Source organism: Hemibagrus wyckioides, linkage group LG28, assembly GCF_019097595.1.
Source record: "Hemibagrus wyckioides isolate EC202008001 linkage group LG28, SWU_Hwy_1.0, whole genome shotgun sequence".
NCBI lineage: Eukaryota > Metazoa > Chordata > Actinopteri > Siluriformes > Bagridae > Hemibagrus > Hemibagrus wyckioides.
Genome location: NC_080737.1, coordinates 5,920,033 through 5,937,313, shown reverse-complemented (window position 1 = coordinate 5,937,313; position 17,281 = coordinate 5,920,033). Strand labels below are relative to the sequence as shown.

Sequence of the window (17,281 nt, the reverse complement as noted above, 5' to 3'; positions counted from 1 at the left end):
TAAAACCTATGATAGCTATATAACCAACAACACCCATCACATGTGGGTGATTTCTACAGATCTTTTAAATACAGACATTTTTGTCCATAAAACACTTCTTTATTATAATTTACATCAGCTGAGTTAGTATATTGTGGCCACATGGAGATGGCATTTCATCCTAGAAATGACACATCTAGCTATACTAGAGATATTAATGTTGCCTCAACAGCAGATTCTGATATATGGTAGGATTTTTCACCTGTTCACACCAAAAATGGAGGAGACCATGTTCTGAGTATGATAGTGCATAATGAATATATTCAGTAATTATCTTTGTCTACGTAAAAAGTCATTAATGACCTAAATGTAAAAAAAAAAGCTATAGCCAGACCTTAATCAAAAATAGTACATCAATTTAGAAGCTCTATAGTGTTTTAAAGGTTTCCAACTTATTTACATTCGACATTATTCCTTTATTTATCTTTGGTAATGACTGTTTACCAAAGAAACATATATATAATAATAAGTATTATTATTATATTAATAAATACTGCAGTGTATTGAATCAGATTCACCAATAATAGGAAATTTGGGAGATGTTTTGCAAATTTGGGAAATGCATAAAAAAAGAAAAACCTCACCTTAGGATTTAGCCAGTTTGTAATTTTGGACAGTGCTTCATGGTTTTTAAGACATGGCAGTAAACCCTGACCTTCACGGAACAGACAGTCGACTGTGATTGTATTCCGTCTCTTTACAGATCTGCTGCTGTCTGGTACAATATCCTCTGGATCAAATGTGTGATGAAGCACCACCAGAACTGCAGGTTTGTTACCTTTTGAGAAAGACATTTGATCATCATTTCTTCATCATTTCTTCATCATTTCTGCATCAGTTAATCAGTCACTCTAAAATGTACTTGAACTGGAAGAAGAGCTGATAATCCAGTTTAGACTACTGTTCAACAGAGCTATACACTTTTGATTCCACATATATGTTAAATAGCAGGACTTTATTGGAATAATGAGTGTTTTACCTGCTTGGGTAGTGAGCTTCCTCACTGCTGCTTCAATGTCTGTTCCAGCTCGTGAAACAACAGGGCAGAAAACCAGAATGAAATCAGACTCTTCCAAATTCATCACTTTCTGCAGACCTGTTCCTTCCTGAAGTTTCCTCTCTATGTCCACATCATAGCCTAATGTCTTCCCAGTTTTTAGAGTAAAGTATGTTAGAGGAGGATGCTTCATCTTCTGCGCGACAGTATGCTTGTAGTCTAAAGAAAAATATGAATTTCAGAATGCAGAGAAACATCACATTCTCAGTCACCAGAGCATAATATAATTGGTTCCTGGGACTATTTAGCTGTATTGCATGTTTAAATATAGTGAAATATTTTAGAAGAGGATGCTTCAACAGTGGGTTAACAGAATGGTCATTGTCTGAGGAAACATAAATTACAGAATGCACAGAAACACCAAATCATCAGTCACTATAGCATAATAATTAAATAACTCTAAATAATTAAAATACATGTCTATATTATACCCAACTGAAACCTCAGCTTAAATTAAAAGATTTACACACCCACCCAAAATAGCTCATCTATCCCTTTTTTCAGTATATAATGATTTTGACTGATGAGCTGACTTTGTTACTTCATGTTTCCTAAGATGGGTTTGTTCAGTTTTGAATGATTAAATAGATTTCTACAAGCTAATTACTCAAGAGTCTCATGTTAAAAACACACAAAACCTATAACAAGTAAATATGTGGATTATTTATATATTAGATATAGATTATTTATATTTATATGGGCATTTAATCTTCATTTTAACAATATGGAAAGATTCAAGTAATATAACTTAACAAATAAAACTAAAGAAAAGTCATTTTTTAAATGATCTGTAAAATGTCAATGAGTGTATGTTTGTGTACCTTTGTCCCTGTGTGGACTTTCCTCCTAACGTTCCACTAATCATGAAAACAGCAACAATCAAGAACCCGGAAGTGTCCTTAATCATTCCCAAATATCAAGGATGCGCTAGAGACCTGGACATTTTACTACCCCCGAGCCATGTCCGTCCCTTTTGTCTGTCTCTGTCCGGCAGTTTTTTTTTATTTATGTATGTATGTACGTCTGCACACCTTCACAATAATGTGTTGGAGATACTGAGTTAGCTGTTCACCCTCAAAAGTGTCAGCTCACGTAATAAGCCATGGACTCCTGAGTATTTATTTACTGAAGTCAGATGTAAAGCAGTGTGCTTTGTTTGTGAAATACAGATCACTGTGTTGAAGGATTACAGATGGAATCTCCACCACGTGACTAAACACTCAGAGAAACACAAGAACCTGACTGATGCAGAGCGGCAGCAGCAGTGCGGTCAGTGAAAGGCACATTCCTGTGTCCCAATTCAGCTACTTATACTACGCACTAAAAGTGGGAGGTGTGTCCCAAATCACATACTTATGCACAATTCTGCACCATTTGTAGAATAAACAGTTTTGTGTCCACACAGAAAATTCCAACAAATAAACGTCCACTTCAGGAACCTGGATAATGCAGTTGTTCAACCAAACAAAACATATGTGTGGAAATTTGGACAATCACGTGGCGAAATAGGGGCGGGGCTACCAGGCACTAATGAGAAGAAATGTATAGATAGCCGACGACACTCCAATGGATAAGACATCTTAAAGTCATTTAAATTAGTATTCATACGCTGTAGGATTTTATTTTTTAACATTTCAAAAAAATTCACTGCATTCTGCTTAAGCTAATGGTGTCGCCTTACTTGTGTTTGACGTTATTTGACATTGACTAGTAAAAAAAAAAAGTGTGTATATAGTTGAGTGTGTTGCATTATACACTTCCGTAGTAAAAAAATCTTTTTTTGCTGTTCAGTATTTCTTTAATCATTATTCCTTATATAATTTATACTATACAGATTAATTTACCATTCCCTTGACTTATTTTTCCCCATATCATTTACACCTCTCTAAAAAGCATCTAAAATTCAGTATAACAAACCATCACAATACAACAACTACCTCGTACAAGGAGCTGTAGGCATTATCAACTGAAAAAGTATGGTTATGGTAAGGTTATTGATTAGTTAGTACAGATTGTTAGTGATGACCAGGTGCTGTGGTATAGGAGAAGTTCAGGATGTGTTGTTGTAAGAAAACAGAGTGATACTAACAGTAACTCCCATCACACTGTATCATACCACCTGTCATTAATATAGCAGTATGCGCCCTAGTGTTTCATTCATATAATATTTATTTTACCTAATTAATATATGTAATTGCATAAAATCATAAGTCTGCTTATTATTATTGTTCTATATTTTATGTATTCCTTGTATTTATCATAAAGTACATTACATTGTCATACATTGTAGTAAGAACAGAGAAAGCCACCAATAAACAGTACACATGGAGTAAGTGTAGATCATTATATAAATGTAAATCATAACACGGGTAAGTCAGTTTTACATAATAAAATATTACAAGTTCTAAACATAAGGGTGATTTATTTGATCTAGGTGTATGGGTAGTGAGTGGGTCAGTTCTTCTCCGAAAGATCTTGAGAAGAACTGTCACATCTAAAGCATGTGTTTAATATTTTGTCTTTTTTACTCTACTGATTATTCTTACATTTATGCAATAATATCATATTCATCTCACTTTTTTATATTTACTGTATCTTTATTTATTACAAGAAGTAGTCACACAAGAAAACACCTACTGTCGCTGAACCAGAGAAGCGGCTTTGCCACTTCATTTCTGAATAAATCAAATTTTATAGTTGTATTAAAATGTTATGTACTTTATGTTTATCAGTAGTTTTCAGAAAATAAAAGATTCAGGGGTTTATCACTGGCATAACGGCCAGGTTAATTTAATTTAACTTAAAGGAATTAAAAACTCATCATACTCACTGAGTTTTTCAATTGGGTCAATCTTTTCAGGATTTTCTTCAATCTGCAAACACACAAAAGAGGGATGAACACTAAAACCTATGGAACATACTAGAGATATTAATGTTGTAATCAGCAGCAAATTCTTAAATAGGATTTTTCACCTCTTCATACCAAATAATGAAGGCATATTCTGAGTATGATTTTCTATAATGAATATATTCAGTAATGATCACAAATTTACCACAAAATATTCATCTTTGTCTAAGTGAAAAGTCATTAATGACCTCAATGTAAAAAAAAGAAGCTGTAGCCAGACCTTTCTAAAAAAAAATGGCATCAATCAATTTAGAGTCTCTATAGTGTTTTAAAAGTTTCCAATGTACTTACATTAGACATAATTCCCTTACATATCTTTGGTAATGCCTGTTTACCAAAGAAAAAAATAGAAATATAATAATTATTATTATTATATTAATAAATTCTGCAATGTATCAAATAAGGTTCACCAATGATAGGAAAATTGGGAGATGCAAATTTGGGAAATACAAATAAAAAGAAAATCCTCACCTCAGAATGCAGCCAGTTTGTTACTTTGGACAGTGCTTCATTGTTTTTACAACATCTCAGTAATCCCTGATCTTCATTGAACAGACAGTCGACTATGATTGTGTTCTGTCTCTTTACAGATCTGCTGCTGTCTGGTACAATATCCTCTGGATTTAACGTGTGATGAAGCACCACCAGAACTGCAGGTTTGTTACCTTTTTAATGAAATTTGAAAATGAGAATCATTTAACATTAATTTTAATTCATAACTCATCAGTCACAAGCACAGAATTAGTCCCAGATGGTCATAGTCACAGATTTTACCATAATTAAGTCATTTAGACAACTGTCTCAACTCAGGGATTCAACAAACAGAAAGGAAAAGATGTTTCACACATTGCACACTTTCACTTTGAACAAACGTAGTGAACAAAAGATAATCTTAATTCAAAGTTTAATGAGATTCAGAATGAAGACAAGATAACTTATTTCTTATATTCCATAATCATGTAATTATTCCCTTTATTCTTTCATCTAATTCATGCGCTCTGATATGATGCCATTTGTCTACTTTTCCATATAACTATATATTTGTAATCCCACAATAATTCATGTTGATCAATAGGAATTTACTGAAATAATGAGTTTCATACCTGTTAAGATGTTAATCATCTTCTCTGCTGTTTCAATAACAACATCAGGGCAGAAAGCCATAATGAAATCACAGTCCTCTGGCTTCTGTACATTCTGCAGACCTGGTATTAGTTCCTGAAATTTCTGCTCTATACCCTCACAAAGTCCAAATGGGCTTCCAAGTGCAAGATTAAAATATTTTAGAAGAGGCTGCTTCTGCATCTGGTCACCTCTGTGGTCATGAGCTAAATATGTTAAACAAAAGAAATGTGAAAGAATGAATTTGAGTAGCAGATGTAAAGTATATTACAAAACATATACACGTTCTTCACAACTTCAACTTTTAAAAAATAAAAAATAAAAATGTATTTTAAAATGTATTTTAATTGTAAAATAAAATCTATAGCAGTGTTTTACAAAGATGATGTGTGTAAACTTCTCACACTCACACCTCTTTCTTTATTTTCAGTGACGGACAGATGACTGACTTACACAGTTACAGACTGGAAGTAAAATACTGATTAAAAACAAACATCTGGTATCATTCACACGGATGACAGTTAACCACTTTTTGTGTATTTAGTACTCAAAGCTGTAAGTTTCAAATCTTCATATAAGAGCAAAATACAACTTTGGAGGAGAAAAAAATGTAAATGTAGCCTCAATCAAGGGCTGTTTTTAGTATATTTGTAAAAACCACCTCCAGAAAACAAAATGACAACCTTTGAGGTGAAAAAAATGAAAACTATGAATGACATTACATACCCATTGTCAGCTTCTCAGATACGGGCGATTTCTCAGAATAACTTTACTTTCACTTTTGTTTCTGAGCTGAGACTGTTGGGTTGGGGGGGGGGGGGGGTCAATGAGTGTTTGTTTGTGTACCTTTGTCCCTGTGTGGACTTTCCTCCAAACGTTCCACTAATCATGAAAACAGCAACAATCAAGAACCCGGAAGTGTCCTTAATCATTCCCAAATATCAAGGATGCGCTAGAGACCTGGGCATTTTACTACCCCCGAGCCATGTCCATCCCTTTGTCTGTCTCTGTCCGGCAGTTTTTTTTTATTTATGTATGTATGTACGTCTGCACACCTTCACAATAATGTGTTGGAGATACTGAGTTAGCTGTTCACCCTCAAAAGTGTCAGCTCACGTAACAAGTCATGGACTCCTGAGTATTTATTTACTGAAGTCAGATGTAAAGCAGTGTGCTTTGTTTGTGAAATACAGATCACTGTGTTGAAGGATTACAGTTGGAATCTCCACCACGTGACTAAACACTCAGAGAAACACAAGAACCTGACTGATGCAGAGCGGCAGCAGCAGTGCGGTCAGTGAAAGGGACATTCCTGTGTCCCAATTCAGCTACTTATACTACGCACTAAAAGTGGGAGGTGTGTCCCAAATCACATACTTATGCACAATTCTGCACCATTTGTAGAATAAACAGTTTTGTGTCCACACAGAAAATTCCAACAAATAAACGTCCACTTCAGGAACCTGGATAATGCAGTTGTTCAACCAAACAAAACATATGTGTGGAAATTTGGACAATCACGTGGCGAAATAGGGGCGGGGCTACCAGGCACTAATGAGAAGAAATGTATAGATAGCCGACGACACTCCAATGGATAAGACATCTTAAAGTCATTTAAATTAGTATTCATACGCTGTAGGATTTTATTTTTTAACATTTCAAAAAAATTCACTGCATTCTGCTTAAGCTAATGGTGTCGCCTTACTTGTGTTTGACGTTATTTGACATTGACTAGTAAAAAAAAAAGTGTGTATATAGTTGAGTGTGTTGCATTACACACTTCCACGGTAAAAATAATAATCTTTTTTTGCATTTCAGTATTTCTTTAATCATTATTCCTTATATAATTTATACTATACAGATTAATTTACCATTCCCTTGACTTATTTTTCCCCATATCATTTACACCTCTCTAAAAAGCATCTAAAATTCAGTATAACAAACCATCACAATACAACAACTACCTCGTACAAGGAGCTGTAGGCATTATCAACTGAAAAAGTATGGTTATGGTAAGGTTATTGATTAGTTAGTACAGATTGTTAGTGGTGACCAGGTGCTGTGGTATAGGAGAAGTTCAGGATGTGTTGTTGTAAGAAAACAGAGTGATACTAACAGTAACTCCCATCACACTGTATCATACCACCTGTCATTAATATAGCAGTATGCGCCCTAGTGTTTCATTCATATAATATTTATTTTACCTAATTAATATATATAATTGCATAAAATCATAAGTCTGCTTATTATTATTGTTCTATATTTTATGTATTCCTTGTATTTATCATAAAGTACATTACATTGTCATACATTGTAGTAAGAACAGAGAAAGCCACCAATAAACAGTACACATGGAGTAAGTGTAGATCATTATATAAATGTAAATCATAACACGGGTAAGTCAGTTTTACATAATAAAATATTACAAGTTCTAAACATAAGGGTGATTTATTTGATCTATGTGTATGGGTAGTGAGTGGGTCAGTTCTTCTCCGAAAGATCTTGAGAAGAACTGTCACATCTAAAGCATATGTTTAATATTTTGTCTTTTTTACTCTACTGATTATTCTTACATTTATGCAATAATATCATATTCATCTCACTTTTTTATATTTACTGTATCTTTATTTATTACAAGAAGTAGTCACACAAGAAAACACCTACTGTCGCTGAACCAGAGAAGCGGCTTTGCCACTTCATTTCTGAATAAATCAAATTTTATAGTTGTATTAAAATGTTATGTACTTTATGTTTATCAGTAGTTTTCAGAAAATAAAAGATTCAGGGGTTTATCACTGGCATAACGGCCAGGTTAATTTAATTTAACTTAAAGGAATTAAAAACTCATCATACTCACTGAGTTTGTCAGTTGGGCCAATCTTTTCAGGATTTTCTTCAATCTGCAAACACGCAAAAAAGGGATGAACACTAAAACCTATGATAGCTATATAACCAACAACACCCATCACATGTGGGTGATTTCTACAGATCTTTTAAATACAGACATTTTTGTCCATAAAACACTTCTTTATTATAATTTACATCAGCTGAGTTAGTATATTGTGGCCACATGGAGATGGCATTTCATCCTAGAAATGACACATCTAGCTATACTAGAGATATTAATGTTGCCTCAACAGCAGATTCTGATATATGGTAGGATTTTTCACCTGTTCACACCAAAAATGGAGGAGACCATGTTCTGAGTATGATAGTGCATAATGAATATATTCAGTAATTATCTTTGTCTACGTAAAAAGTCATTAATGACCTAAATGTAAAAAAAAAAAGCTATAGCCAGACCTTAATCAAAAATAGTACATCAATTTAGAAGCTCTATAGTGTTTTAAAGGTTTCCAACTTATTTACATTCGACATTATTCCTTTATTTATCTTTGGTAATGACTGTTTACCAAAGAAACATATATATAATAATAAGTATTATTATTATATTAATAAATACTGCAGTGTATTGAATCAGATTCACCAATAATAGGAAATTTGGGAGATGTTTTGCAAATTTGGGAAATGCATAAAAAAAGAAAAACCTCACCTTAGGATTTAGCCAGTTTGTAATTTTGGACAGTGCTTCATGGTTTTTAAGACATGGCAGTAAACCCTGACCTTCACGGAACAGACAGTCGACTGTGATTGTATTCTGTCTCTTTACACATCTGCTGCTGTCTGGGACAATAAGCTCTGGATTAAATGTGTGATGAAGCACCACCAGAACTGCAGGTTTGTTACCTTTTGAGAAAGACATTTGAGTTTAGTGAAATAAGAAAGCAAACATATATGGTAAACTTTAACTTTGGGCAAATATAAATGGTTAATAAAAACAAACATTCAGAATTCAGGTAAATGAGGTTATGTCATATTTTATTTAAATGTTTGATCATCCTCTTTATTTTTTCATCTTACAATATTTCATCCTTAAAATTTTATGGCTGAAAGTTTTTATAAATTTGATTTATTTATTGGAATAATGAGTGTTTTACCTGCATGGGTACTGAGATTTTTCACTGCTGCTTCAATGTCAGTTCCAGCTCGTGAAACAACAGGGCAGAAAACCAGAATGAAATCAGACTCTTTCAAATTCTGCACCTTATTCAGATGTGGTATTTCTTCCTGAAGTCTCCTCTCGATGCCCACATGATATTCTAATGTGTTTCCAGTTATTAGAGTGACGTAATTTAGATGAGGATGCATCAACATCTGATTAGTCTGATGGTCCTGATCTAAAGCTATATAAATTGCAGAGAAACACCAAATCAGACACCATAGCATAATATATTTTATTCCTGGGACTATTTTAAATGTATTGCATTATATAGGCTAAATATTGAGCTAATATTTAGCCACTAGAATTTCATGAGGCTAAGAGAGATTCAGATTGATAAAGAACTAAATAAATTAAAATACATGTCTATATTATACCCAACTGAAACCTCAGCTTAAATTAAAACATTTACACACCCACCCAAAATAGCTCATCTATCCCTTTTTTCAGTTTATAATGATTTTGACTGATGAGCTGACTTTGTTACTTCATGTTTCCTAAGATGGGTTTGTTCAGTTTTGAATGATTAAATAGATTTCTACAAGCTAATTACTCAAGAGTCTCGTGTTAAAAACACACAAAACCTATAACAAGTAAATATGTGGATTATTTATATATTAGATATAGATTATTTATATTTATATGGGCATTTAATCTTCATTTTAACAATATGGAAAGATTCAAGTAATATAACTTAACAAATAAAACTAAAGAAAAGTCATTTTTTAAATGATCTGTAAAATGTCAATGAGTGTATGTTTGTGTACCTTTGTCCCTGTGTGGACTTTCCTCCAAACGTTCCACTAATCATGAAAACAGCAACAATCAAGAACCCGGAAGTGTCCTTAATCATTCCCAAATATCAAGGATGCGCTAGAGACCTGGACATTTTACTACCCCCGAGCCATGTCCGTCCCTTTTGGCTGTCTCTGTACGGCTGATTTTTTATTTATGTATGTATGTACGTCTGCACACCTTCACAATAATGTGTTGGAGATACTGAGTTAGCTGTTCACCCTCAAAAGTGTCAGCTCACGTAATAAGCCATGGACTCCTGAGTATTTATTTACTGAAGTCAGATGTAAAGCAGTGTGCTTTGTTTGTGAAATACAGATCACTGTGTTGAAGGATTACAGTTGGAATCTCCACCACGTGACTAAACACTCAGAGAAACACAAGAACCTGACTGATGCAGAGCGGCAGCAGCAGTGCGGTCAGTGAAAGGGACATTCCTGTGTCCCAATTCAGCTACTTATACTACGCACTAAAAGTGGGAGGTGTGTCCCAAATCACATACTTATGCACAATTCTGCACCATTTGTAGAATAAACAGTTTTGTGTCCACACAGAAAATTCCAACAAATAAACGTCCACTTCAGGAACCTGGATAATGCAGTTGTTCAACCAAACAAAACATATGTGTGGAAATTTGGACAATCACGTGGCGAAATAGGGGCGGGGCTACCAGGCACTAATGAGAAGAAATGTATAGATAGCCGACGACACTCCAATGGATAAGACATCTTAAAGTCATTTAAATTAGTATTCATACGCTGTAGGATTTTATTTTTTAACATTTCAAAAAAATTCACTGCATTCTGCTTAAGCTAATGGTGTCGCCTTACTTGTGTTTGACGTTATTTGACATTGACTAGTAAAAAAAAAAAGTGTGTATATAGTTGAGTGTGTTGCATTATACACTTCCGTAGTAAAAAAAATCTTTTTTTTGCTGTTCAGTATTTCTTTAATCATTATTCCTTATATAATTTATACTATACAGATTAATTTACCATTCCCTTGACTTATTTTTCTCCCCATATCATTTACACCTCTCTAAAAAGCATCTAAAATTCAGTATAACAAACCATCACAATACAACAACTACCTCGTACAAGGAGCTGTAGGCATTATCAACTGAAAAAGTATGGTTATGGTAAGTTTATTGATTAGTTAGTACAGATTGTTAGTGGTGACCAGGTGCTGTGGTATAGGAGAAGTTCAGGATGTGTTGTTGTAAGAAAACAGAGTGATACTAACAGTAACTCCCATCACACTGTATCATACCACCTGTCATTAATATAGCAGTATGCGCCCTAGTGTTTCATTCATATAATAATTTATTTTACCTAATTAATATATGTAATTGCATAAAATCATAAGTCTGCTTATTATTATTGTTCTATATTTTATGTATTCCTTGTATTTATCATAAAGTACATTACATTTGTCATACATTGTAGTAAGAACAGAGAAAGCCCACCAATAAACAGTACACATGGAGTAAGTGTAGATCATTATATAAATGTAAATCATAACACGGGTAAGTCAGTTTTACATAATAAAATATTACAAGTTCTAAACATAAGGGTGATTTATTTGATCTATGTGTATGGGTAGTGAGTGGGTCAGTTCCTTCTCCGAAAGATCTTGAGAAGAACTGTCACATCTAAAGCATGTGTTTAATATTTTGTCTTTTTTACTCTACTGAATATTCTTTACATTCATGCAATAATATCATATTCATCTCACTTTTTTATATTTACTGTATCTTTATTTATTAACAAGAAAGTAGTCACACAAGAAAACACCTACTGTCGCTGAACCAGAGAAGCGGCTTTGCCACTTCATTTCTGAATAAATCAAATTTTATAGTTGTATTAAAATGTTATGTACTTTATGTTTATCAGTAGTTTTCAGAAAATAAAAGATTCAGGGGTTTATCACTGGCATAACGGCCAGGTTAATTTAATTTAACTTAAGGAATTAAAAACTCATCATACTCACTGAGTTTTTTCAATTGGGTCAATCTTTTTCAGGATTTTCTTCAATCTGCAAACACACAAAAGAGGGATGAACACTAAAACCTATGGAACATACTAGAGATATTAATGTTGTAATCAGCAGCAAATTCTTAAATAGGATTTTTCAACCTCTTCATACCAAATAATGAAGGCATATTCTGAGTATGATTTTCTATAATGAATATATTCAGTAATGATCACAAATTTACCACAAAATATTCATCTTTGTCTAGAGTGAAAAGTCATTAATGACCTCAATGTAAAAAAAAGAAGCTGTAGCCAGACCTTTCTAAAAAAAAAATGGCATCAATCAATTTAGAGTCTCTATAGTGTATTAAAAGTTTCCAATGTACTTACATTAGACATAATTCCCTTACATATCTTTGGTAATGCCTGTTTACCAAAGAAAAAAATAGAAATATAATAATTTATTATTATTATATTAATAAATTCTGCAATGTATCAAATAAGGTTCACCAATGATAGGAAAATTGGGAGATGCAAATTTGGGAAATACAAATAAAAAGAAAATCCTCACCCTCAGAATGCAGCCAGTTTGTTACTTTTGGACAGTGCTTCATTGTTTTTACAACATCTCAGTAATCCCTGATCTTCATTGAACAGACAGTCGACTATGATTGTGTTCTGTCTCTTTACAGATCTGCTGCTGTCTGGTACAATATCCTCTGGATTTAACGTGTGATGAAGCACCACCAGAACTGCAGGTTTGTTACCTTTTTAATGAAATTTGAAAATGAGAATCATTTAACAATAATTTTAATTCATAACTCATCAGTCACAAGCACAGAATTAGTCCCAGATGGTCATAGTCACAGATTTTACCATAATTAAGTCATTTAGACAACTGTCTGAACTCAGGGATTCAACAAACAGAAAGGAAAAGATGTTTCACACATTGCACACTTTCACTTTGAACAAACGTAGTGAACAAAAGATAATCTTAATTCAAAGTTTAATGAAATTCAGAATGAAGACAAGATAACTTATTTCTTATATTCTATAATCATGTAATTATTCCCTTTATTCTTTCATCTAATTCATGCGCTCTGATATGATGCCATTTGTCTACTTTTCCATATAACTATATATTTGTAATCCCACAATAATTCATGTTGATCAATAGGAATTTACTGAAATAATGAGTTTCATACCTGTTAAGATGTTAATCATCTTCTCTGCTGTTTCAATAACAACATCAGGGCAGAAAGCCATAATGAAATCACAGTCCTCTGGCTTCTGTACATTCTGCAGACCTGGTATTAGTTCCTGAAATTTCTGCTCTATACCCTCACAAAGTCCAAATGGGCTTCCAAGTGCAAGATTAAAATATTTTAGAAGAGGCTGCTTCTGCATCTGGTCACCTCTGTGGTCATGAGCTAAATATGTTAAACAAAAGAAATGTGAAAGAATGAATTTGAGTAGCAGATGTAAAGTATATTACAAAACATATACACGTTCTTCACAACTTCAACTTTTAAAAAATAAAAAATAAAAATGTATTTTAAAATGTATTTTAATTGTAAAATAAAATCTATAGCAGTGTTTTACAAAGATGATGTGTGTAAACTTCTCACACTCACACCTCTTTCTTTATTTTCAGTGACGGACAGATGACTGACTTACACAGTTACAGACTGGAAGTAAAATACTGATTAAAAACAAACATCTGGTATCATTCACATGGATGACAGTTAACCACTTTTTGTGTATTTAGTACTCAAAGCTGTAAGTTTCAAATCTTCATATAAGAGCAAAATACAACTTTGGAGGAGAAAAAAATGTAAATGTAGCCTCAATCAAGGGCTGTTTTTAGTATATTTGTAAAAACCACCTCCAGAAAACAAAATGACAACCTTTGAGGTGAAAAAAATGAAAACTATGAATGACATTACATACCCATTGTCAGCTTCTCAGATACGGGCGATTTCTCAGAATAACTTTACTTTCACTTTTGTTTCTGAGCTGAGACTGTTGGGTTGGGGCGGGGGGGGGGGGTCAATGAGTGTTTGTTTGTGTACCTTTGTCCCTGTGTGGACTTTCCTCCAAACGTTCCACTAATCATGAAAACAGCAACAATCAAGAACCTGGAAGTGTCCTTAATCATTCCCAAATATCAAGGATGCGTTAGAGACCTGGACATTTTACTACCCCCGAGCCATGTCCGTCCCTTTTGTCTGTCTCTGTCCGGCAGTTTTTTTTTATTTATGTATGTATGTACATCTGCACACCTTCACAATAATGTGTTGGAGATACTGAGTTAGCTGTTCACCCTCAAAAGTGTCAGCTCACGTAACAAGCCATGGACTCCTGAGTATTTATTTACTGAAGTCAGATGTAAAGCAGTGTGCTTTGTTTGTGAAATACAGATCACTGTGTTGAAGGATTACAGTTGGAATCTCCACCACGTGACTAAACACTCAGAGAAACACAAGAACCTGACTGATGCAGAGCGGCAGCAGCAGTGCGGTCAGTGAAAGGGACATTCCTGTGTCCCAATTCAGCTACTTATACTACGCACTAAAAGTGGGAGGTGTGTCCCAAATCACATACTTATGCACAATTCTGCACCATTTGTAGAATAAACAGTTTTGTGTCCACACAGAAAATTCCAACAAATAAACGTCCACTTCAGGAACCTGGATAATGCAGTTGTTCAACCAAACAAAACATATGTGTGGAAATTTGGACAATCACGTGGCGAAATAGGGGCGGGGCTACCAGGCACTAATGAGAAGAAATGTATAGATAGCCGACGACACTCCAATGGATAAGACATCTTAAAGTCATTTAAATTAGTATTCATACGCTGTAGGATTTTATTTTTTAACATTTCAAAAAAATTCACTGCATTCTGCTTAAGCTAATGGTGTCGCCTTACTTGTGTTTGACGTTATTTGACATTGACTAGTAAAAAAAAAAAGTGTGTATATAGTTGAGTGTGTTGCATTATACACTTCCGTAGTAAAAAAATCTTTTTTTGCTGTTCAGTATTTCTTTAATCATTATTCCTTATATAATTTATACTATACAGATTAATTTACCATTCCCTTGACTTATTTTTCCCCATATCATTTACACCTCTCTAAAAAGCATCTAAAATTCAGTATAACAAACCATCACAATACAACAACTACCTCGTACAAGGAGCTGTAGGCATTATCAACTGAAAAAGTATGGTTATGGTAAGGTTATTGATTAGTTAGTACAGATTGTTAGTGGTGACCAGGTGCTGTGGTATAGGAGAAGTTCAGGATGTGTTGTTGTAAGAAAACAGAGTGATACTAACAGTAACTCCCATCACACTGTATCATACCACCTGTCATTAATATAGCAGTATGCGCCCTAGTGTTTCATTCATATAATATTTATTTTACCTAATTAATATATATAATTGCATAAAATCATAAGTCTGCTTATTATTATTGTTCTATATTTTATGTATTCCTTGTATTTATCATAAAGTACATTACATTGTCATACATTGTAGTAAGAACAGAGAAAGCCACCAATAAACAGTACACATGGAGTAAGTGTAGATCATTATATAAATGTAAATCATAACACGGGTAAGTCAGTTTTACATAATAAAATATTACAAGTTCTAAACATAAGGGTGATTTATTTGATCTATGTGTATGGGTAGTGAGTGGGTCAGTTCTCCTCCGAAAGATCTTGAGAAGAACTGTCACATCTAAAGCATATGTTTAATATTTTGTCTTTTTTACTCTACTGATTATTCTTACATTCATGCAATAATATCATATTCATCTCACTTTTTTATATTTACTGTATCTTTATTTATTACAAGAAGTAGTCACACAAGAAAACACCTACTGTCGCTGAACCAGAGAAGCGGCTTTGCCACTTCATTTCTGAATAAATCAAATTTTATAGTTGTATTAAAATGTTATGTACTTTATGTTTATCAGTAGTTTTCAGAAAATAAAAGATTCAGGGGTTTATCACTGGCATAACGGCCAGGTTAATTTAATTTAACTTAAAGGAATTAAAAACTCATCATACTCACTGAGTTTTTCAATTGGGTCAATCTTTTCAGGATTTTCTTCAATCTGCAAACACACAAAAAAGGGATGAACACTAAACCTATGGAACATACTAGAGATATTAATGTTGTAATCAGCAGCAAATCCTTAAATAGGATTTTTCACCTCTTCATACCAAATAATGAAGGCATATTCTGAGTATGATTTTCTATAATGAATATATTCAGTAATGATCACAAATTTACCACAAAATATTCATCTTTGTCTAAGTGAAAAGTCATTAATGACCTCAATGTAAAAAAAAGAAGCTGTAGCCAGACCTTTCTAAAAAAAAATGGCATCAATCAATTTAGAGTCTCTATAGTGTTTTAAAAGTTTCCAATGTACTTACATTAGACATAATTCCCTTACATATCTTTGGTAATGCCTGTTTACCAAAGAAAAAAATAGAAATATAATAATTATTATTATTATATTAATAAATTCTGCAATGTATCAAATAAGGTTCACCAATGATAGGAAAATTGGGAGATGCAAATTTGGGAAATACAAATAAAAAGAAAATCCTCACCTCAGAATGCAGCCAGTTTGTTACTTTGGACAGTGCTTCATTGTTTTTACAACATCTCAGTAATCCCTGATCTTCATTGAACAGACAGTCGACTATGATTGTGTTCTGTCTCTTTACAGATCTGCTGCTGTCTGGTACAATATCCTCTGGATTTAACGTGTGATGAAGCACCACCAGAACTGCAGGTTTGTTACCTTTTTAATGAAATTTGAAAATGAGAATCATTTAACATTAATTTTAATTCATAACTCATCAGTCACAAGCACAGAATTAGTCCCAGATGGTCATAGTCACAGATTTTACCATAATTAAGTCATTTAGACAACTGTCTGAACTCAGGGATTCAACAAACAGAAAGGAAAAGATGTTTCACACATTGCACACTTTCACTTTGAACAAACGTAGTGAACAAAAGATAATCTTAATTCAAAGTTTAATGAGATTCAGAATGAAGACAAGATAACTTATTTCTTATATTCTATAATCATGTAATTATTCCCTTTATTCTTTCATCTAATTCATGCGCTCTGATATGATGCCATTTGTCTACTTTTCCATATAACTATATATTTGTAATCCCACAATAATTCATGTTGATCAATAGGAATTTACTGAAATAATGAGTGTCTTACCTGTTAAGATGTTAATCATCTTCTCTGCTGTTTCAATAACAACATCAGGGCAGAAAGCCATAATGA

The 17,281-nt window shown here is 33.4% G+C and overlaps 1 protein-coding gene across 7 annotated transcripts in view; it reads right to left on the bottom strand.

Annotated features, from left to right (window-relative positions):
* Positions 1-17,281, bottom strand: part of LOC131348232 (uncharacterized) — a 47,567-nt gene that overhangs the window by 14,798 nt on the left and 15,488 nt on the right. For 5 of the 7 annotated variants that reach the window (XM_058382997.1, XM_058382994.1, XM_058382996.1 and 2 more), the window contains exons 5-13: positions 9,125-9,370; positions 8,680-8,873; positions 7,984-8,026; positions 5,108-5,332; positions 4,476-4,669; positions 4,296-4,331; positions 3,927-3,969; positions 1,019-1,255; positions 624-817 (exon numbers count right to left, since the gene is read on the bottom strand). In XM_058382997.1, coding sequence (XP_058238980.1) covers positions 624-817; positions 1,019-1,255; positions 3,927-3,969; positions 4,296-4,331; positions 4,476-4,669; positions 5,108-5,332; positions 7,984-8,026; positions 8,680-8,873; positions 9,125-9,370 — 1,412 coding nt within the window. The remainder of the gene's footprint in view (positions 1-623; positions 818-1,018; positions 1,256-3,926; positions 3,970-4,295; positions 4,332-4,475; positions 4,670-5,107; positions 5,333-7,983; positions 8,027-8,679; positions 8,874-9,124; positions 9,371-17,281) is intronic. The other 2 variants (XM_058382998.1, XM_058383000.1) reach the window with 2 other exon arrangements.